Here is a 23,783-nt window from a genome sequence, read left to right as displayed (position 1 = left end):
GAGACTGGTTAATAAGGAGCACAAATTATTAAAAAAGGATTTAGGCGGACTAATAGGAATACGGCCCACCAAGGAAAGTGAGAGTTTAATCCATTTTTCAATGACTTCTGTTAGTTTTTCCTCTAGCACATCCATAATTTTCCGACAGTACAATCTCAATCTAATGCCCAGATACGATACTGGGTCCGTGGTCCACTCTATGGGATATTTAGTGTGAATTGGGGTAGTGATTGACGTTAGGGGAAAAATTATTGACCTATGTCAATTGATGTATAGACCTAAGGGCTGCCCGAATCTCTCCACCCCCTGCAGCATCGGCGCAAGGTTTAGGTCCAGATTGCGTATGCAGAGTAATGTATCATCCGCATAGGCTGAGATAGGTAAGTTATGCAGCAGCAAACGTATGCATGATATTCGCACATTGCACATGCCAGAGGCTCCGCAACCAAGGCATACAGAAGGGGGAGAATGAGGAAGCCCTGTTTCGTGCCTCTGACAATAACTATTGCACGCAACAGAGTGCCATTTACTCGTACATGCGCCAATCGCTGCGTATAATGGACCTCCACTAGTTTTTAAAAAATATCCCCCACACCTACTCTTCCAAAGTCAGCATATAGGAACCTCCACTCTACTAAGTCGAACGCTTTCTCGATATCTATAAATGATACTGCAGCTTTGACATTCGGGTTGATTCTAGAAATGGTGCCAAAAAGAGTAAGCAAATTGCTCGTTATCAAACGCCCTGGGACAATCCCGGTCTGTTCTGACCCCACCAGTCCCGGCAATAGAGGTGCCAACCTGTTCGCCAGCACTTTGGCGAACAGTTTGGTGTCTGTGTTAAGCAGGGATAGAGGTCTGTAGGAAGAACAATGTTCTGGGGGCTTTCAAGGTTTTAAATAGGGTGATCAGGGTGGCCTACCTCATAGTTGGTGGCAACACGCCTTGCTTAGCCATCTCTTCAAAGAGATTCACCAGATGCGGAATCAATTTGTCTTGGTATGCCTTATAGAAGGCCACTGTTAAGAAATCTGCCCCAGGAGCCTTTTTGTTAGGCTTTTTCTTCAGTGCTGCCAAAATTTCTGTTGGTCTAAGAGGGTCTATGAATATGTGTCTTTCTTTCCAGCCACATGACCGCTATATGTGCAAGATATTCCTCATCTGATTCTGAGGTGGAGGACCCCTAGGGGTATATAAGCCTGCATAGTAACTGGCAAAAGCCTCTACTGTTTCCGGTGTGCTGTCAACCAGTACCCCACTTTCACTGTATATTTTTGAGACGTAGCCATCGCTCCTTGCGGGTGTAATTACTGCTGCCATAATGGCGCTGGGTCTGTCTCCTTATGCATACACCCTAGTTGTGGCGTAGTTCCCTAAATGTTGGACTTCGGCCTCTGCCAATTTGTTGTACTCATCGATTTGTGCTAGAATCTGAGGATCCTCACCTTCCTGGTGCCTACGCTCCAGGGTTTTAAGTAGGGGTGGGCGTAACTTGCATAATCGCGTTACGCAAATCTCCGCGAAACGGTAAAAAATCTCCTCGAATATGCAGAAATTCCGCGAACACGCGGAATCGCGGGGTTGCGATGCTTTTTTACTGTTCGCAATTGCTCTTTGCTTGCTCGGGGGGAAATATCTCGCGAACACGCATTTGAGAACGCGAACAAGCAAAAAATTTCCCGAGTCGCGGAATGCAGAATTTTGAGCAATTTCACGGTCACCACGGAACGCGAAATTACCCACATTCCGCAAGCGGAATGAAATTTACAGCTCAGGCCTAGTTTTAAGCGTGCTCAGCCTTTTGTAGTTGAGTACGAATAGATTTTAAAACCTGTGGATGTTTCGATTTTAAAAAGTCTCCCAAATGGAGCACATGGTGGATTCACTGCCCAGGTCAATTGCATTGCCTAATTCTGCCTGATAAAACTGTATCCAGTAACAAGTATTGAGGGAAACGCCAAATGTGCGCAGTGTTGCCCAGGTTAGCTAGTGTAATTTGTAGAGCTACCGATAAGTGGGTGGAAAGAGTGTGTGTCAAAATGGGTGGAAAGAGTGTGTGTCAAATGTGAAGTCGTCTATGAACGGGTGTAGACCAATAGTCTATTCTGGTGTGTGTGTGTGTCGTGGACTGAGGATTAGTGTATATATTCTTTTTCCAAGGGTGAGCGATGTCACCAGATGTCACAAAGACATTCTGCCACCGCGATGCTGGCTATGGCGCAGGCTACGCGCGACTGAAGTCTGGGAGCGCCCTATCCAATTCAGGGTTTTGAATGCAATTAAAATCACCATCATACACCCCCCCCCCCCCCCCCCCCCCCCGGCTCGAGTATTGGCCTATGGGAATGTCTCATGATCTTGTCTTGTAATACATGATAGAATTGAGGGTCATCGTAATTTGGCCCATAAACCCCCACAAGCAACACACTAAAATTATATTTGCAGCATTTGGCCAGCAAATACCTGCCTCCAGTGTCCACCTCTACTTCTTGTATCTGTAAGCCCGAATTTCTGCGCACCCAGATGAGCACCCCTCTGGCATGGGATGTAAACCCTAACAATATATAATGCCTTTCATTCTTCTCGGAGTCAGGAGTACAGATTTAGCGATACAGTGTGTTTCTTGTAGTATAGTTCATTCCATGTTGTGTCTATTCAAATAGGCCACTACTTTACAAATGTTTTCCCGATCGTTAAGGACGGGTACATTCCAGGACATAAACCTAATGTGGGTTTTAATGTTAGTGGACTGCATCATGCATTAATTCACATATGCATACAGACATATTGTGTAAGGTACAAAATGCTAAGTATTTTGGTGAACACAATTCCTGCAAGTACATAAGCACCGCATGTTGTCTGCTGAGTTCAAATAACACCCCCACCCCCCACACATACCATATCCAAACAGTTAGACATGGCACTTTTACAACACCCCCCCCCCCCCTTCCCAACATGAAATGACCCCATCTCCCCAAAAACAATTATCCCACTATTGATACCCAGGCAAAATGTTGTTGGGGAGAGAGTCGCAACTACAGAACCAGACAGGAGTGCCGGCGTCTGCTCATCATCCTGTGATTCTGGGCAAAATCACGTAATCTCCCTGTATGTAAAAAAAAATAAAGAAAAAAAAATGACCTTGGCCAATGTAATTTGTAGCTCATGTAAAGCGCTCCAGTAGTTTGCTTTGCATAAAACTGCATGATAACGGTGTACAAATCCAGAGGCTGACAGTAGGTAGGTCATTCTTCGTATGCACCCGGCAGCTTTTAGAACAAAGCAATGACATCATCCCACTACAACTCCCAGCAGGCCATGAACTCCCTGCGCCACCAGTCTCAGCAACGGCTGACATCAGTACAGAGTGTCGCAACTGGAAGTGTTGAGGTGCTTCGGTTTACAGGACCAACAGGATGCGCAGGGTTTATCTCCATGTGGAAGCCATGTGTTTCCTCAGCAGGCAGAAGAGGGGGAGGAAAAGATGGGGGCTGGGCTGCAGCAGTAGCAGCGGGGAGAGAAGTGCACACCTGAGCTGCGCCTGGACCACAAGGAAGGGCCGCCGCAGGCTCAGAAACCCACGATGGGGCGCGGGAAAGAAGGGCACGGCCACCCGCTTCTCAAAGAGAAGTAATGTTTTCAGGCAAAGCTGCGCAAAGCTGCTCACCCAGAATCCTTTCCTTCCCTCCACCGCATTACCTCTAAACGATTCAGCGTAAAAATCTTTACTACATCCGTCTAGCAAATGTATTAGTATAGGCAGCTTACATGTGCCTGTAGTATACATGTTAAAGGCTGAAATAACAGCGCGCTTGATAAGCCTTTAAGTCTGTAAATTATCTTGGTAGGTTAAGTTCTCATTGCAGGGATCTGCGTGACGTGCAAGTCGCAAGTTTTCAATCCTTGCAAAGGTGACTAACTGCAAAAATAAATCCCTGCCTAGGAATATGGCCGCATCGACGTGCAGAGAAAATAGGCCGGACGTGCGTTTAGATAGGTCGTATCTTGCCAGTAAGATTTCAGTCCAATTAAGAGGAAGTTCTCTGGGTGGTGATAAGGATTTTCCCCATACCGAATGTTTCGCTTTTATGCAACCTCAATGAAAAGGCCTTGTCTGAAGTTTCTGGATGTATGGTGAGAGCGTGTCTGGAAATGCAACAAGGCTTACACACGCACGAATTTCACAAAAGTGCAGACAGATTCCAAGAGGCCCTCTCCTAGAGCAGCGCATGCGCGCTGCGCTAGGCTCAACCTAAAAAAGCAGGGGGTGGGGTTTGAGGGCAGTAGGCAAAATTATAAATGTATCCCCCACTGGACACAATTTCTTTGAATGAGGACGAATGAAAGCGGTTTTGTTGCGGGTTGGGGAGGAGGAAGAAGGACTGTTGTTGCTCATGATGCCTGTTTTTTGCACCCCTTTGTCATACAGGGTGTTCAGCTGTTTTCGTCAAAAGGACTGGTTCCTCAAAAAGTCTGGAAGTTCCAATGCTGTTGATGGAACTGGTGCACTGAAAAAAGACCCAGCGAGTACTCCATGTAACAGCTCTAATTAAAATGCTATAGTGTAGTACACATTAGAGAAATTTAAATTAGGATTAAGTCATACAGAGGAGTTACTACATGCATAGAAGGGGTTTGACATTGTGATAGATTATTACGTGGAAGGTACTTTAACATACATTTTTGGGCCAGTAGTACTTACCCAATTGGCAAGGTGGATGGGTAGAACTTGCAATGTTAACACTTCCTGCAGCTTTCAATGTTCCTCCAACCCACTACCAGTTAAACCACTTGAATTATTGAGGTGGTGCACACTTTGCTGAACTGAGTAATGGCAGTGAGTATATGGTTGATAAACTACTGATGAGATAGTAAAATTATTGGGTAGTTGCAGTGTGTTTGGTTTCCACCTTCCCACGTCCACTTGTCCTAAGGAGACTGATGTGGATTCCCCCTTTCCGCCACCTCTATGTTTTTGCTAAGGGATCTGGTATTGCCCTTATCTAAAGGTCTCTTTTGCCGTTTAAAGGTCCTTACCCGATGCAGACCCTCTTTTAAGCTAGTGAGACTGGGACAGCCACTCTTCAGGCAGGCTTGTGATGAGCAGATTTTTGTGGATGGGTAGCTGGCAGGGTAATCTCTGCTTCCCTTTAGGAAGGAGTTATGTACCAGACACAAAGGGCAGCAATAGCCCTTTACTGACCTATGAATGGCAATGCACTGCTTGACCATATATTGCTTTCTCTGTAAATGCCTAAACACTATATCAAGTGCAAAGGCTTCGAGAGAAAAAAATAAAACCCCACATGCAGCCCATGACCTCTCCTTCACCTGGTCAAAGTTATTTTACATGTTAACCGTCTGGAAATTTCACTTCCAGGACTTGCATTCTTGAACTTCCGTATGTGATTTAGTAGCATATTGTTTCAGTTTAGACAAGAGATTGTACATAGGGCTTCCAACCTAGCTAACAGCAACTGTTCATCAGGAAATCCAGTGGCCATTCACCTAGATTACCAGTAAGGGGAGTGTGCGACTGAACTGCGAAGCTTTGCATAGGTGCTTATCGTCTTCTAGTCTAACCCAATAATTAGTGGTTTTGCAGTCAATTGTAGTTGAATTTAGGCTTCATGATAAAAATTTCACTTTGATCGCCTAAATATACACATGACAAAATAGCTACAGATCATGTCTTATCAAACACTCCTACCAATCTAGGACAACCAACTACTACACCACAGCTAGAATGCCAAGTTATGCCTGAATAAATCGGTTATACACGGATGGTCACTTGAAGACTAACTTCGCACATCTTACCGGTTCTGACTAGCTACATACACCAATCGCTACTTAACTTACAATGACATTCATATGAGGGGAGACTGTAATGCGGTCTACCCTGGCAGACATGACCCTACTTCCCCCTCCACCAATGCCTGCCCATTCCAATAGGATCTTGGAGTTGTTGGTCCTGTGCTGAACCCAGCACACTTTAATTAGAATTATAAAGGATGCAGCACCGTTTATCAAAACTGCCACTGTAGAGTAAACCATTAATGCGCAAATACCTTTCCCACGTCTTCATTCATCAACCCACTAAGCTCTGGTTCCCATGACACAATAAACCCACATCACTGGTCATCACGTACATGGAAACACATTACCAACCAGATTTCTTACATGGTGCAGGGTGCAATACATGCGGAAAAGGGCTTCAGTGTTGCATAGAGGGGTAGTAAGCTCTTTAGAAATACTACAATATAATACAGCACAGAGCAAATTGTTGAAGCACTGCCTCTGCGACTTGAAGTTCAGCACACAGCCAGAGCAACTCTGTGCGGTTTTTAAGGAACAAAAAAGAAATACCACAAGCTGGCGCTTATGTCTAATTAACAGGCAAAAGAAACTATTATATATTATGGAAAATGTGACAGGATCTTCATTGCAGACCAACCTTTACACTGTTTATGAATTATCAGTGACAATCTCATGATGGAGACCAAATTTATTGTATTCAAAAGCCCAGTCGGAGTAGACATTTTAGATTAATGCCTTCAGATTCAGAAGGTGCTTCTAGAGTTTTGCAACAAAACCAGAGTTTGCAAAAGTTAACTGCCTAGCTGATTTGTTCATAAAACGACTGCCTGGGGGAAAAACTTCTACATCCTTCTGGTCCCGTCACTTACCATCCCACATTTCAGGTTCACCTACAAAAGCTATTTTATGCTAGCCATATTAACCATTAAGTTGCCCCCTCTTCCTAAATAGTCTCTCTAGGAGACCATGCTCAAAGCAGTTTTGATGAGTGAAATGAACTTTTAAACACTTTGTACTGGGCCTGGTACCTGCTTTTAAAAAATGGAAAAATACGGTACCATCTTGCATCATTGGTGTGGATGCTGGCAAAACACAGAATCTGGATTCAGTGGACACAGCCAAGTGGTCATTCTATAGAAAGGTGGTTTAGGGATGCCAGGGAATATTTGGTGGCCAAGGATATATGGCTTATCATGGAGCGAACAGACAACAGGGACCATGAGGACATTCAAGACTGGCGCTCAATTGGAGCATTTTCTTACAACCCCAGTGCAGACGCCCCAGATAACAGTGATGACCCCGCCCGACTGCTCAAACAAGCAGAGTTGTATATCGAAGGAAAGGGAGTCATTGCTTGCTAGAGAAGGGCGTTGCTTGGATTGGAATGTTTTGTGATGTATGGAAAAAGATTTTGAATTGTGCTGGGGAACTTCATGTGTGCATGCCTTCTAAATACAAACTGACTGGGAATAAAGACTGCTGGACAATCATTAGAATGAAGAAATTGCAACTGAATTAATTACGTCTGGCCCTGTTGAGGAGACTTGGACTGAGATTTTAGGGATGCTAGATTGCATTTTAACTACAATAATTTTATTCACACATAGCAATAATAAAATGGAGATTACACAGAACTCTTAATAGTGCTACATTTAAAAGTGCAAAACACAAGACTAAATAAATCCAAGTTTACCAACTGTACAAAAGCTAAAATACTATATTTTGAAAATGGCATCAGAAATATTGTACATACCAATTTAGCTTGTGCATCAGCAATTTTACGATTATTCTCTTCCAATATTCGCTCCAGTTCCTCACGCTTAGAGCGTTCTTCCTCCTAAAGGGGGGGATACGGAAAAGTATTAAGAGAAGAAAAGCAATATGTGGGGCTCCTTGTCCTTTCTTTCTTCAAAGTCCTTTCTGTGCAATGACTTGAAGGGTAGCCCTTCAGACTGCCTTCTCTCTCAAAAGTAAGCAGTGCTGCCACAGAAGTGGCATGTTGCACTAGATTTAAATCAACCCACCCAGACCAAACAGCATCCAACTAAACCCTCCCTAATCAGAAGCCTGGAAATTATTACCAATACTTTAATATCACACAAATCAACAAGGACAACTACATAAATGGAAATTATTTACCAAATTAAAAATATATATAAAATATATAAATAAAGGGAATAGTAAGTCTCACCAATTACGCACGTATACCTACGTTACTTCTTTACCTATACTCCTTTAATCAGCATTAAAAGTTGGATATTTACTGTCTTGTCCAGTGTCCTGCAGAGTGTGCTCCTCAGCTGCGATACGCACCAGCTTCCTCTTTAAAATGATTTGTACTGTTAGCTTGGCAACACCTGCCATCAGCAGCTCAACCATTTACATGAAACAACATACAAGGGAGGCTGAGCTGAGGAATGCAGATGTTTATGGTAAGAAGGAACAAAAATATGTAAATCAATCCTAAGGCAAACAATTAATAAGAAAAGTACATTTACTGTTAGTGAAAAATACAGAGGGTAATCCATACTTCATGGAGCGGTGGGCTTTTGTTGCAACCTCCAAAAATTGGCTCTCAATACGTTCACCGGTTGGCGAGAATTTTAAGACAGAATTAACTGTCACGTGAGGTGCAAAAAGGCTATAACAAACAGATGAATGGGTTGGAAACTTGGATTCCAGTTACATTACATGATACTAGTGAAGAGAATTGGAAATTTGGAAGAAGTCAGATGAAGTGCATGTGGTTGTATTTCAGGGTATGTCACAAACAGCCAAATAATTTATAATGGTGGTTCTATGACCAGAGTATATTCTGTGTGAAAAAAAATGTTAATAAGCAACAAAACAACTATGAGAAGAAAAACATCAGACCATGATTAGTAACTAGCTACTGACTTGCACCCTTCACTCCAGGACCATGCAGGTACTAATGGTTGAAATATTTAAAGGAGACAAACTAAGTGGCTATAGGCTTAACTGCATTCTGTGTAGCAAAAGTAAATTGCAGATAAGCATAGTAAAGCATTTTAAGACAAAATGTTCCTCAGTAAGTGTAGACTATTGCAAATTGATTACTATCAGTAGACAAGTGATATTAAGTATCTAGCACACTTCTGTTGGCCATACTTGAAATACATCTACGTTTCAGGATGCCAGAGTGGAATACAAAAGTAATAAGAAGCATTTCATTACCAATAAATCACTCTACAATGAAATGACAAAATGAATGTGAATCAGAATCACCATCTCAGAGTGACCGTGTAAAATGAAGAGTGCAAGAAAAGGCAAGGAAACAACAAGCCCTTAATTTTAAGATCTTGGAGCGATTAGTAATAGGACTACTTGAAGTCTTTAGTAGCAAATTACTGTCATAGAAAGACATTCCTCATGTTTTCAGTTTATTAAAATAAAAAAAGAAACACCCATACCGTCACTTGACAAATTCAATACAACAGGTTGCTAAATAGTAAACACTAGTAGTTGAACAGAGGATGACAAAATGAAGACTATATAGATAGAGAAGAGGAAAGGCAGCATGTGCTGAAATGGCCACAAGGCATGAAAAGGCTTAAGTGCACTAAAAATGCTATGTTTCAATAAAACTCGCCTCGTTTTAGACAACGGTTTGGGCATGTCACCCTTCACCAGGACTTTGGCAAATGTGCTCCCTCTGTATACTTCAATAGAGGCTGAGTAATGGCCACAAATAGATGACAAAACGGTAAGGAGAGAGTGGCAAATATGCCCACTCATTACAATGATTTAGGTGTAGTTTTTCAAAAGATCACTAATGTATAAGCAGCGGTGTATTAACAAATGATGAGATTAGATAATATGCTTCCTAGTTAGCTACATTTATCGGACCTGGAGGCCAAAAGCAGACACTGTAGTTTAGGGGCCATGCTATGCATCTGGCTGAAAACAATTCTTTAATCTTAGTTTAACGCAATATACGTCAGTCAGTCTGTAGAAGAAAAACAGATAGGACTGTATATTTCCCACAGCCATGGCAAAAGTTTCAAACACTTCTGAAATATGTATGTGGGCCATTTCTATTATCAATTAACAGTAAAAGTATTTTAAGATAGTGCTTGTGAGCTCCATTTGTTAATACAAGCTGGAAATAAGATTCACAGCAACAGATTTGTAAAAGTAAAAAAAAAAAAAAATCTGAATTAGATGTGATACACTTCATCATCTAAATACAGGAGGTACATCCCGAAACTGAAAGTTTTGCCATGGACTGTCTCTACTTCTCAAACGACCAAGCGTTACCTCTCTAGCTTTTTGAGCTGCAAGCTCTGCTTGTCGCTGTCGCTCGAGTTCTTCGAGCAACTGCTTTTCCATGATGCGCTTGGCTTCCTCCACTCTACGGAGAACCTCTCGCTCAATTTCATCTTTTCGTTTCTCTAGCTCCTCCTCCACTCGCTTGGCCACCAACTCTTCCACTCTCCGCGCCGTCTCTTCCTCTATGAGCTTCTCCTCGATTTCTTGCTGCCGCCTATTGAGAACAAGGAAACAAAATGTCATCTTGAAATGATGTACAACAGAGTGGGTTGATTGTTAAATGATTAAACATGGCAGGATTTCTTAGTTTAAAAAAACTGCCTTTATTTTTAACATACAAATCCCTAAACATGCATGCACGAATGAATTTGAGAGGTCATAAAAAAAATTAAAAAAACCTAGTCATCCCGGAACACCACAAACACTGCTTACAAATCAAACTCAAACAAAGCACGTGAGGAGGTCGTTCAGATAGCTGAATAAAGCTGGTTTACTGATATTCGTTCATGTTCAGTAGCTGTAGAATAAGGGCATGAAGTAGGCAAAAACTTCTAAAGAAGATGTACACCCAAACTGCATACACATTGCTGCTCTATATAAAAAAAGAGATGCATTACAAGAACCGGATTAACACCACCAGCACACCTATATCATAAACTAGTTCAAACGAACCATTACCCAGAGGTCAGATACATAGAATATTAAAATAGATGACCACCAAAAACAGTAGACAGGGTTAATAGATCAAATTTGACCGAAATGCCTAACAGTCTAAAGACATTTTAAAATGTTTTAGGAGAAGAGAATGCATGTATCCTAGAAGTTTAATTCTTGATCATTAATTGTAGCTTTCCCTTCCCATAAGAAAAAAAAAATCGAAATGCTCATGGTTTCTAAGACGGGCTAAAACAATCTACTGGGTATTCATGGAGAGCGCTTCATAAAATTACAAATTAAGACGGAAAATACCAGTATCTGAAAAGTGAAGAGATGCTTGAGCACATTGTGGAATAGCCTGAGAACGATTAATATAGTTAACTAAGAATATGGTGAAGTCAAATGTAACATTTATTTGCCGATAATAGCTTTAAATTACAGTTTCAGAGAAAAAAAAAAGCACCAGAAGGATTCTGCTGTGATTAAGAAGGAATGCAACTGGTTCGATCGCACTTTGTAACACCAATACCGTCTGGTTCTCCACATGACCGAGTTTTGAAATTACATACACACATATATATCTATCTATCTATCTATCTATCTATCCATATATCTATCTATCTATCCATCTATCTATCCATCTATCTATCCATCTATCTATCCATCTATCTATCCATCTATCTATCCATCTATCTATCCATCTATCTATCCATCTATCTATCCATCTATCTATCCATCTATCTATCCATCTATCTATCCATCTATCTATCCATCTATCTATCCATCTATCTATCCATCTATCTATCCATCTATCCATCTATCTATCCATCTATCTATCCATCTATCTATCCATCTATCTATCCATCTATCCATCTATCTATCCATCTATCTATCCATCTATCTATCCATCTATCTATCCATCTATCTATCCATCTATCTATCCATCTATCTATCCATCTATCTATCCATCTATCTATCCATCTATCTATCCACATATCTATCCACATATCTATCCACATATCTATCCACATATCTATACACATATCTATCCACATATCTATCCACATCTATACACATCTATACACATCTATACACATCTATACACATCTATACACATCTATACATATCTATACATATCTATACATATCTATACATATCTATACATATCTATACATATCTATACATATCTATACATATCTATACATATCTATACATATCTATACATATATATACACACACAAAGTTATTTGGAAAAATCCAAGTCAATGAGAAGCTTTACAATTACATTGATACCATGGTTAATACTACCTGTTATTGAACGCTTGTTTTGTATACTTTAGCTGCATTTACTAAGTTTACACAAACAAAAGTGAATGCTTCTTACACCATAACAGGAAGTCAATAGGTGAATTGGTAGGAACTGGAGCAGGGTAGCTCAATTAAAGTAGTGAACATTCTAAGAAGAAATCATTTTTCCTACTGAGGTAGAAAGAATAGCAATATACACAAAAAACTGTTTAAAGCTTGACATTTTGGAAATGTCCAAAAAGGTGTCCATGGGAAGACATTCTAATGAATAAGCAAACTTGAAAAGCAATATAAAGGATTATAATAGGATCAATTAAAAGTAAGCCTATGGAACAGGTATGACACTGACCTATTATGCTGGACACACACTGGAACTTAACTTTGCCTGTGCCGAATCATTCTCTAATTTCATGGACAAATCCTACTCCAAGACAAACTATTCTTAGATCACATTTAACGCATAAGCCAAATGCAATCGGATAAGAGAAAACAATAATTCGACCCATCCTTACTCTTTGATAACTAAAGCTGAAAAGTCGCTATGACTAGCTTCTATTTAACACAATACTTTCCCAGACAGGCCACACTACCCATTCATGGACAACAACTGATACACCTTCAAAATGGATCACCTCAGAATGTGGAAACTTGAAAAGCAAAGCAGAAAACGATAAAGACTTTGTAAGAAAACTCACTAGAACATGTATGTAAAGCACACACGAGAACACCATAGAGCAAAGTCTTAAGCACAGCCACAATCAAACTGCCTTATTATTTATTTACATATGTCATAGAAGTAACAGAATTGTAGACTGCAAAAAATACTCCTGTTGCCGCTGACCAACACCGTAAAAATCTGGCGTCCTTCATCAAGAACTACTACTTGAAGATTCCAAAAGAATGCACAGAACTCTGGTTCACCAACTTCTACTAACCCACATTCTGTCTTCAATCTAATCTTTTGGAGCATTTAATCCAAATAAAGTGAGCTAACAAGAAGCTTCAAATATCCTTGTTGCATCCTATACTCATTTTACGTACTATCACTTTAACAAATGTTACCTTGCATGGCATGCACTCTGTTTATGTTCATTATGTGTTCCATGTTCTGTATGGAGTTTCTGTTGAGATTCAAGCTGGGGGCTGCAGTTGCATCTGGAGCCACAGCTGGAGAGATGTACTTTGCCGTGCTGTAACCCAATAAATCATCTTTCAAGATAATAAGCTTTGTGGAACTTTAAAATCCAAGTCAAGCCCTGCTCATTTAATACAACCAAATATCACTTCGCTATACCTGAGCAAATATGAGATGATTTATCTGGCCCTTCCATAAGGTCTGGTCTAAAGAATCCTAAAGGGAGACTACAATTATTGTGTTACTGATAAATGTTACTGATAAACCATGAGTCAACCTCACTTGAACAAGAAACGTTATGCTAATTTTAGACCTTTTTTTATTAGCAAATGATGGTCGAGGCTACACAACAACTGGAATAATTTACAGAGTCCAACTATTTTTCATGACCGGGTTCAAATTGGAACAAAGGACAGAAACTACTTTCGATGCTTTGCTCCCTGGAGGGGAGATACTCAAATGTAAACACCATTTGACCCGTCTCACGTCTGCAGAACTGTGGGCCATAATATACTTTTGAAGTGCCCAGAGAAGGGGCTAGGATCCGTGGGCCTGCTCTCAAACTGTGTTCCTCCTTTTCAAATCGAAGTTGCGTACACATTTATATCTGTGAAAAGCTTTGCAAATAAGTCCTTTAGTATTCCATCTCACCATTTATTCAACATGTACATAAGGCCACCTACCCAAACTTATCTCAATACCAGATACACCCCCCAAATATAAGTACAATACTCATCTAAATTGGAGTGGAAATCACAAGGAGCACTACAAAAAACATAATTACCTTCCTCAAACTCCTTTTATGGATGAAAAACATACTTCTGTCTAAATACTGAAATTCAGAGCCTGCTATTGGCAACGTTCTCTTCAATTGGTCAGAGTAAATAAGTGTGTGCCAAATCCAGCCAAAGAAAGGGATTCTTAAGAGTATGTTTGATATGGATCTCTCTTTTGGTTGTTAATAGCACAACAGTAACCAACAGCTTCATTCTCATGTTACAGAGAAGGGTGTTTCTGTTTTTACAACTTCCTTACCTATCAAGCCTGGACTGTTTAACCTCTTATGTGCTAAGGACGTGCTGGAGACGCTCTCAGCGCCAGTGATCAGGTGCTGAGGACGTCTCTAGCAAGTCCTGGCACCAGAAGCAGCAAATTCCTCTGGAATGAGCACTAGAGGAATTTCTTTTTATTGATTTCACCCAGAGGAGTTAGGAAAGAGCTTCCCCAGTACCAGAGGCTGTTTTTTTTTTACTCCTCTATAATGATAATCGACACACATGTGCCACTGACGTATGGGGTTCTGGTTGGCAGAGGTATGCACCCTGTCGAAGCAGGAACTACAATCTTAGTCAAGCTAAGTAACACTCTAAATTAAGCAGTCAGGCTCAGCTAAGAGGTAATGTATAAAGTTTTTGTGCAGACTAAACATTAACAGTGAAAATAGCACAAAAGGGCTCAACGCCAGTTTGGAAAAATTGAGATTTTTATGAGTAAAGAAAGACCAAAACGACAATAATTCAATAAGTAGAAGTCGAGTTATGAATTTTCAAGATTAAATTAAAACTAGTTATTAGAAGCAAACAGCGTTCAAAGAGTTAATTGGTCAAGGTGGACCAGGACAAAGTCAAGATTTTAGGCCACCCACAATGGGGTGCAGGCTGGCTACTGGACCCAAGCTGAGCCCGCCAAGCAGAAGTACCTTAATCCTCGTTGCAGCACGAGATTAGTCTATGATCCCGACACAGTTTGGTTTGTAGCGCCAGATTTCTCCACGCAACTGCGGCGATGCAGCTGTTTTGTTGAGCACAGCGCCGGTTCAGAGTGCGGCAGTCCGAAGTGGAGGCGATGCAGCAGTTCAGAGTGCATTGAGCCGGTCCCTGTAATAGCGGTGATGCATCGACCCCCATCTTGCAACAGGTGAAGTGTGTTACAGTCAGCGCTACAGCATCTATGCGCAGGTTCTGGCAGTTGCAGCCCTTTTATACTCCCTTCCAAAGGCCTTGGACGGCTGGCACCCCTTGGCAGAGCAGGAGTCGTAGCAAGCAAAGCCAAGGTGCTGTTTGAAGATGAAAGTGAAGTCTTTGATATCCCTGAGACTTCAGTAACAAGAGGCAAGCTGACAAGTCATTGGAGAAACTTAGGTTCTGGGATGTCGAGGTGTAGGTCCAGTCCTCTTCACTCCCAGGTAAGAAGCAACAGCCCAGCACAGCAAAGCAGTTCAGCAAAGTGGCAGTCCCTCCTGGACAGTGCCCATGACCCTGCCTTTCCTACTCTGGCTCCAGACGGGTACACAAATGCCCCCACATTTGTTTGGGGACAGGAAACAACCCATTCAGGTGTAAAGTGTCAGCTCCTCCCTCCCATGCTGCTCACAAAAGCGTAGGTGCGAATGAGTAGCCATCAACACGCAGATGACTACTCAGTCACACCTAACCTTTTTTGTTTGTGGCGGTCTAGAGAGAATGCAGGAAGTCAGCTGTCACCCACACCAGACATGTATTCCAGATATAGGCAGAAGGCACCAAATGGTTTAACCCGTTAACCGCAGCGGTAATTCCGCCGCGGTGCGGACGTTTTCGTGCACGGGTGGGGTGCCGACGGCAGCACTGGGGAGGTAGAGCTGCGTCTGCCATTGGCCGACGGCAGCAGGGAAAGGGTTAAGTAAGAGAATGCCAAATTTCTAAAAGTGGCATTTTCAGAACTGCAATTTAAAAACCAACTTCACCATATATTGTGTACAGAAACACCAAGATTGGGTATCCCATCTCTTCCCAATTAAAAACTACACTTCTAAAGCCAATCCCGATGTTATCCTAAGGGGCCATGCAGTAGTAAAAAACGAATTTATGAGTATTTCACTACTAGGACAGGTGAAACTTAAAAAGGTCCATGTTCTACCTTTTAAATACACTGCACCCTGCCCATAGGCTGCCCAGGGCCTACCTTAGGGGTAACCTATATGTAATAAAAAGGAAGGTTTGGGCCTTTCAAGTAGGTTAAGATGCCTGATCAAAACAGGCTCTGTAGAGGAATTGGCAAACATGGCGGCTGCAAGCTCCCAGGTGGAATGAGTTTCCTTACATGTCGGCGGCCACCCCTGTCTCCCCCTCCTTCAACCGGCACTTACCTGCACGCGACGTCCCACCCTCTATCCTCGATATGCCTGCCCCGGCAGCCCCCCGGTGGGTCTTCAGCTGAAGTAAGCTGTAAGGCGGGGGAAATCCCATGCTGGGAAACAGCTGTGAAGGAGTTGCAGAGGTGCCTGGAAGCCTGTGTTCAGATCAGAGTCTGCAGCGGCACAGTCAGCACAGGACGACAGTAAGGGCAGGATAACCTTCCACAGGCTGCAGCAGAATTCCAGGAATCACTTGGCAGTCTACAGCCCCAGCAAAGGAACTGGAGGAACAATCGGAGTACAGCAAAAGAAGCCCGGTGGGTTCAACACCCTTTGTCTATGGAGAGGAGCAGTTTGCCCCCAGAGAAGGCAACTAAATTCAGCCGTAAGGTCTCGAGGTATACTCGGCGCAATAGAACAGTTTACAACAGCATCAAGGGTGAGTCCTGGGTTTGAATGTCCCCCAGTATATTTTGGCCATTGTGCTAAGGAGATTGGGTGGGTCAGAACTATTTACTCAGTAAGGCGGTAGAAACTGAGTTTACAGTGGTAAAACTAGAAAAACTGGGAAAGTCTGCAAAACTGTCTGGTAAGAGCCTGTGGGGAAGGGATAAAAGGATCCTGCCCCTTCGGATTAAGGTGAGCCCCCCTTTTAAAAGGAACTCCTAAAGGCAGGAGCCAGAAAAAGTCTTAGCGAACTTCCTCTCGTACTCAGTGAAAGAGGCGATATGGAGTACAGCTTTAAGGAATAGCCCAGTTACGGTTGGCCCTTATTCCTTTTTGATTAGATCAGACATATGTCAGGCAATAGGCCGGAAGCAGTGGGAATTAGGTAAAAGAATGGAGGGCCTACATAAGTTAGGGGCAAAGGCTCAACTGAAATTCCCAGCAATGCTACAGGTTATGTGAATAATCAAATGCATAATTATTGAACTGTGGAAGAGGCAGACGCCCCGGTTGAACTCATTAACAAGCATTTGCAATGCAATAGGTCTTGCATTATTAAAGTTTGAGCTATTGGCATTGCTAATAGTAGTGCAACACCAACAGCTCAAACATTCAGTAATGCGAGTCCTGTTGCATTGCAAATGCTTGTTGACTTTTTCTGTGCTCGTTTTGTCGTGGTTTTGAAAAAATATTTCAGATGAGGAAGCTGCTACGCCAAAGCATTACTAGATTTAAAGAAAATATATGCACGCTGAAGTGTGTTTTTAAAAAGTAACCAACGTGTATGTCCACGCGATGCTCTGAAAAACTAAGCACGTCATTTAATGCAACAGAAGTCTGTCAAATGCATAATGCACTGTAAAGTAGGATTCTGTCGCGAGATCCCAGAACGCATGCATTCTGTGACTGTGCAAAGAAAATAAACAGAAACCAAAAAAGACAGAAAAAGAAAAAAAAGACAGTGAGCAGAGGGCAGGTGACACCCAGTTTTGCGGGAGGTGCGCCAGGTCAGTCCCGGTTGAGTCATAGCCTTCGGCATGCAGCCAGGAGGAAGGGAAAGTGGGGAGGCGCCATGTACGCGTTGTAGACGCGCAGTGAGCGTGCACATCGTGTGGCCTGCGGCATGTGCCCAGCGGCGGCGCCTGCAAACTTCGCCGTACTCCTGTGGGTGCTGCGCAGCTCGTGTGTCACAGGGAGGGGTCGCCAAGGCACCCAAGGCGGGGACACATGGCACCTGTATTACCGTCCTAACCGCTCCGCCGAACCCAGATGCCTTTCTTCCACCCTGTGCACTAGCTAGACTCGTGGAAATGGAGAATATGAAGCTTAAGTTTCCACCCCTGCCGCGGTTTGGAGAGGACTCGACGGTAAGAACCTCTTTGTGGGCTATGGTCTGTGCCGGTATCTTTTCTGTCCTATTTACCTGTTAGTCCAATTAACGGCACGTTTACATTTTGAAACCATTTTTTATGGCAATCCACATTCTGTGTATTTTCTCAGCACCAAGTTGCCGCTCTCACCAGTAATACTCTTGTACTGAGTTTTATCCGATAGGTTGAGTGTACATTTCTCCTGTGAGTGTGATAAAAGTAGCTTTCATGTATCTTAAATGGAACAGTCTGTATTGATAATTGAAGTGTCCGAATCAGTACACTGAATGAAGTTGAGGGTAGCAAGCGTCACTCATGTCTTGGTTGGTATTCGTAAAGCGCTCAAACTCCTTGCCTGTACACAGTCAACCTGTAATTCGGTTTAGCCGGAGCCTTCAGAATACAAATGAAGAGCTCTGACGAACTTTACGTCCTCCCACAAAACATCGGACCCAAAAGTCGTGCTCAACAAAGAATATGTTGATCCACGTTCTCCACCTGCTTGAAATTCAATCAAGCACTGACGAAATGTGTGTAACAAACGCAACCATGAAACAGTCCTGAAAATACCAAACACCTAAATTAAATTGTTTATTAATAATGATGCAATGGAGGTAAAGTCAATAAAATGATGTAATACAATGCCACGGATTGCTTTCTACGTGTAACAGAGGCCTCTGTTCGCTTTGACCTCTGAAAAACACACTTGCAAATGAATTGCGGTGCCAGTAAAATGACCGAATTGTCAGAAAAGTCTCTATTGTGTCTTAAAGTCTGCAGAATTATTTGTTAACTTCTCTAAGAATTATTTTACGGCGATGCCATGAAGCACAGCCAGACACATTGGAAGCCGTTTGTTGAAACTTGAGTGTGAGAATGATGTGTTCCTCATTCCACTGCCCTTCCCTGCATGGTGTCCTTTCTCTATCTAGCCCACGGCTGCGTGTTACCTTTTCACTGGATCTTTGGAAAATCAACGAATGTTTTTTGACTGAAAACTCTGCTTTTCTAAGCACCGACTCTCCTTTCCCTATTCAGTTATTGTCTGCCCTGGTTTCCTGCCGCCTTGCTCGGTCGCATCCTGCTGATTAATGTAGAAATTATTTAAAATTTTGTGTTGTGCACAATCTTGACACTTTATTTTTGAGATTAGATCCCCTCCAGCCTCCAGATCTAGAAATAGTGTTGTCTGTTTTATTATTATGCCCAGGGAAATTAAAGGAAAGGATAACGTTTTTCAAAACAGCTATACTAGTAAGCACGATTTGTAATATCACCTAATAATTAATGTCAAAAGGAGCTTCTACCACATGGCGCCAGTGAGACTGCCGCTCATGCCCTCACAACAAAACAGAAAGTAATTATCTCGGCATGCCGCCAGACGCCCCACCTGCTGCGGAATGCACGTCTTCCGGAGCGCGTTCACACGGTTGACTCAAACCCAATTAACGCGCAGCAGCTGAACACATTTTGTGGCAAGCGCGTCTTACAAGCGCGTCCACAGACCACAATCTGCGCGTGCACCGGTCTGTAGCACTTGGCAGGCAAGACGACAACAATAGATCTCGCTGGCGACAGCGCTATCGCGCTGCATCACCAGAAAGACCTAAAAAGGGGGCAAGCTTTTGAATCTTGCTAAATAAAATAAAGTGTTTAGGGGGCCATGGGAATGCCACTAAAGCTAAGCTTATTTGAGTATAACCAATCCTCAGCATAGAAGCTCATCTGGCAGTCCATGCCTGCTAGCAATGGGAGGATTCGCCAGGGAGGGTTGGTGGGAGGACAAGGTTCAGGGGTAGGGCACAGGATGGGGAGCAATGTGAGAAAAAATGAGTCCTAACCAAAGGAGGGTATAAAATTTCACTGTAAGCCCGTCGGGGCCTGGCGCCTTCCCATTAGGCATTGCTAAAATTGCGGCCTGAATGTCTTCCGTGTCAATCTGCAAGCTCAGATATTTCCTATGGACATCTGACAGCCAGGCACACGCCACATCCTCCAGGTATCCCTCCATCTCGGTCGTTGCGACCTCCCTCCCCCAGACGTGTAGCGTTCCGCATAAAATCTGCGGAACTGCTTAGTGATAGCAAGTGGGTGGTAATAATCTGTCCCTTCGGAGTCAGTGATCTTATCAATATGAGGTTGTTCCGAACGATCCCTTATTTTATTAGCCAGAGTACGACCTCGTCTCCCCCCCTCGCCATCCCTACGGGCAGCGTGTCTACGTGAAATGTATCGCACTTCATTCTCAGCAAGCGTGTCATATTCCCGTATAAGCTCATGTGCGCTGCACATTATATCAGCCGATGGGGCGGCTGTATAAGTATGCTCTAGGTCGCATAGTGCAGTCTCGATTTTAGATAGTTGCGTTCTGAGATTTCAATATGCCCGCTGTGGTACTGATGCATACCCCTCTAATAGTCACCTTGAAAGCCTCCCATAACGTGGAGGCACTGTCCACAGATCCTTTATTGATCTCGAAGTACTGCCCTATTGCCTCTCCGCACCGCCGCCTCATACACAGTTTCCAGTAGCGCCTCCGACCGCCGCCGCGTGAAAGGACGCCATATTACTGTCGGGATAATTATATCTAGTAGCACCGGGTTATGGTCCGAAAAAGTGCGCGGTAAATTAGTGAACTCTGATATCCAGTCAGACGCAGCCAATAATCCAACCTAGACAAGCTATTGTATGACGGTGTAGCATCGGTATCCTCTTTTAGCAAAGTGTTGCGAACTCTCCACTCATCTCTCAGCTCTAACTCCAACACGTCAATCTGTACAACCTGAGCCACCCTGGGTGTCCAGTTCGACAAAGGATTAGATTTATTCAGCTCAGGATTCAGATATGTATTACGAGCACCACCCCACAGGATGGCCGCATCTGGCCATTCTCTCAACTTAACATACATTCTTAGGAAGCAGTCCGGGTCATCCACAAATGGTCCGTACATGGTTACGATAGTTACCAGGGTACCTTCCAGAATCCCCTGTACCATTGCACAGCGCCCCGCTACACATCCGCCTGGAGTGGAGTAAATACAACACCTCTCCTGATCAAAATCAGCACCCCCTGGCATAGGACGAATAAGAAGAAGCAAGTCTATAGCCTGCCCATCTGCTAGCGACCCCCTGCTCTGTATGCTTAGCTAAATGCGTTTCCTGCAGCAGAGCGACATGGATATCTTGACAGGACAAACAGGCCAGGATCTGCGGTATTTTCTTAGGAGAATTTAGTCCTCTTACATTCCAGGTTAATAACCTGTATCGTTCACTCAATGAGCGCCTCAACATGTCCATTTCGCAGAGCATCTAGCACAGACCAGTACAACAGTGACAGCAGAGCAAAATATTGCAAGATGACAATAGTCCTCGACTCACAATCCAGACGATTGAATAAAAAACAAAATCATAAAAAACAACACCCATCCCCCCCTCCCATTACCTCCACCCACTCTAACCTCCCAATTAGGTCGAGAACGTCTCCCACCCCCTCCCTCCTTTCAGGACAACCAACTGACAATAGGGGATCACACGCTTGGTGGGAAGGAACAGCAGCGTGCACCCACCATGTGGTGAGGGTGACAGGCTGAATCTGTGTGGCACACCTACGTGCCAGTCACCATGAACAACAGTGGCATCTAAAATGCCCTGTAAGCAAAATTGCATAACCAACAGCATGCAACATAACAGAGTGAAAAGTACTGCTCTCGTCAAGAGGCTTAAAAAAAACGCACTGGGTATAACCACGAAATATACTTTCGATAGACTGCCAAACATGCACATGATGAAATAAAGTCACTACATCTATTCGGAGTCCTCGGGATTTGACCGGGCGGCTGGGCTACCCAGCCCATTCTGATGTGGCTTGTGTTTGCAGATATGTTTAGAGAATTTCAGAGCCGATTTTGAGTCTGTGAAAAAGTGCGCCTGGCCATCATGCAGTATTTTTAATTTAGCGGAGTACAGCTTAGCATACTGCACAGAGGCAGACTGAAGAATTTTCTTTACTGGCACAAACTCCCTTCGTGCCGCCTACATCGCAGGGGTGTATTCCGGGAAAAAGACAAGGTGTTGCCCCTGTGCGTTATGGGACTTCTGGCTCTGCCCTCCCGCAATATAGCATCTCTATCCGCATAGTTCAGCAGCCCTGCTATTATCGGACGAGCTGGTGCGCCCGGTTTCGGTCTAGGGCCCAGGGAGCTATGTGCTCTCTCTACAATCATTACGGAAGACAATACTGGACGAAGAAGCTCGCTTAGGAGATTGTCTATGAATAGTTCCATTTTCGAGATTGCAGTGGATTCCGGGAGACCAATTATACGGAGGTTATTGCACCTAGACCGCGCTTCCAAGTCCTTGTTTTTAGCTTAGATGATCTCTAGGACTTATTCCATCTGCATTATCTGAGTGTGCGATTCAGCCTGGGAGTCCTGAGTATCTGACAACCTATTTTCCAGGACATCTAGCCGATGTTCGTGTGTCCACCTCATTTTTCACCACGTCAAGGCTGGACTTGAGCGCATCTATCTTGCTAGCCATAGATTTCAGCCCTGAGCACAATTCAAGAAGGGTAGTCCTGGTGTCATCCTCCGGAGACTCCGGAGTGTCCGGCGCACCCTGCGCCGCAGTCTGGCCCCCATGGCCTCAGCTGCACTGGTGTTGCGTTTAGACTCAAACTGTAGCTTCGGCGGTTTGGTGTCAGGTTTACCCATAGTGAAAATGTGCGCCAACGATGTGTAGATAACCAAACTCTGCACGTCTAGCGACCCAGGAGCACTGAGCCATATAATATGGCCCTAATAGCAACCAGTCAGTCAGACGATGCTGCGGCAATCACGCGCCTCTCTATCAGTGCCCTCAGGAAAAAAGTAGCAGTATTAAGATAGGCCGCAGCAAGCAGTTACAGCAGCGGGACTCGCAATCACCATTCCTGCCTAGGTCAGCATGTCAATTTGACACAACCAGTAAGCCAGCAACCTATTTGGTCTCGTGTGCAGCTCCCGAGTGTATACATTGTGCACCATCGGGCCCCACCAAAAGCCACCAGTCCAGACACAGCACGTAGCCCCAAATGTCAGGGCCCACGGGCCTCACTCTCCTGACTCCTTAGAGCGGCTCGCCGTAGGGCAGCGCAGTCCAGACAAGGATATCGCCCCCGGGGGCACGGCACCGCAGCCCACACGCGAAACCCAGGCCAGCCTGCCACCCGCTGGCCTGGAGAGCCACAGCCTGACACAGTCGGCTAGGCAAGCCGAGACACACGCCAAGCCAGCGCCCCCATACTTCAGATGCCTCAGCCAAATAAGCGCTCCGCAATATGGGCAGCGGATGCGGCCCTAATCCAGCAGCCGGCCCGATTGGGTCGCACGACCACACCCAAGCACGGGGGCATCCAAGCCCAGCCATGCAGCCAAACACACGCACAGGCCCCTGTCCCACTTAACGCACCTCGCCGGGCCTCCGGGTAACCGCTCTCCGATCCACAGCGTCTTCCACGTGTCTTCTCCAGTGTTTCCGCCACAACAGCTCCCAAGGTCAGGTCACCGGGGCCCTCTCGCACAAAAGCGCCCCCCACGGCTCCAGAGTCCTCCGGTCCCGCCGTCTGCAGTCGTATGTTCGGTAGGTACACCAGCCAGGAGGGCCCA

The 23,783-nt window shown here is 44.0% G+C and overlaps 1 protein-coding gene across 1 annotated transcript in view; it reads right to left on the bottom strand.

Annotated features, from left to right (window-relative positions):
* ARGLU1 (arginine and glutamate rich 1) overlaps positions 1-23,783 on the bottom strand; it is a 144,231-nt gene that overhangs the window by 98,235 nt on the left and 22,213 nt on the right. The window contains exons 2-3 of the mRNA XM_086934166.1: positions 10,096-10,321; positions 7,571-7,654 (exon numbers count right to left, since the gene is read on the bottom strand). Coding sequence (XP_086790292.1) covers positions 7,571-7,654; positions 10,096-10,321 — 310 coding nt within the window. The remainder of the gene's footprint in view (positions 1-7,570; positions 7,655-10,095; positions 10,322-23,783) is intronic.

The sequence above is a fragment of the Lissotriton vulgaris genome, chromosome 8 (genome assembly GCF_964263255.1).
Source record: "Lissotriton vulgaris chromosome 8, aLisVul1.2, whole genome shotgun sequence".
Lineage (NCBI taxonomy): Eukaryota > Metazoa > Chordata > Amphibia > Caudata > Salamandridae > Lissotriton > Lissotriton vulgaris.
Note: the sequence above shows the minus strand (reverse complement) of the source record. Positions and strands in the feature narration are given on the sequence as shown.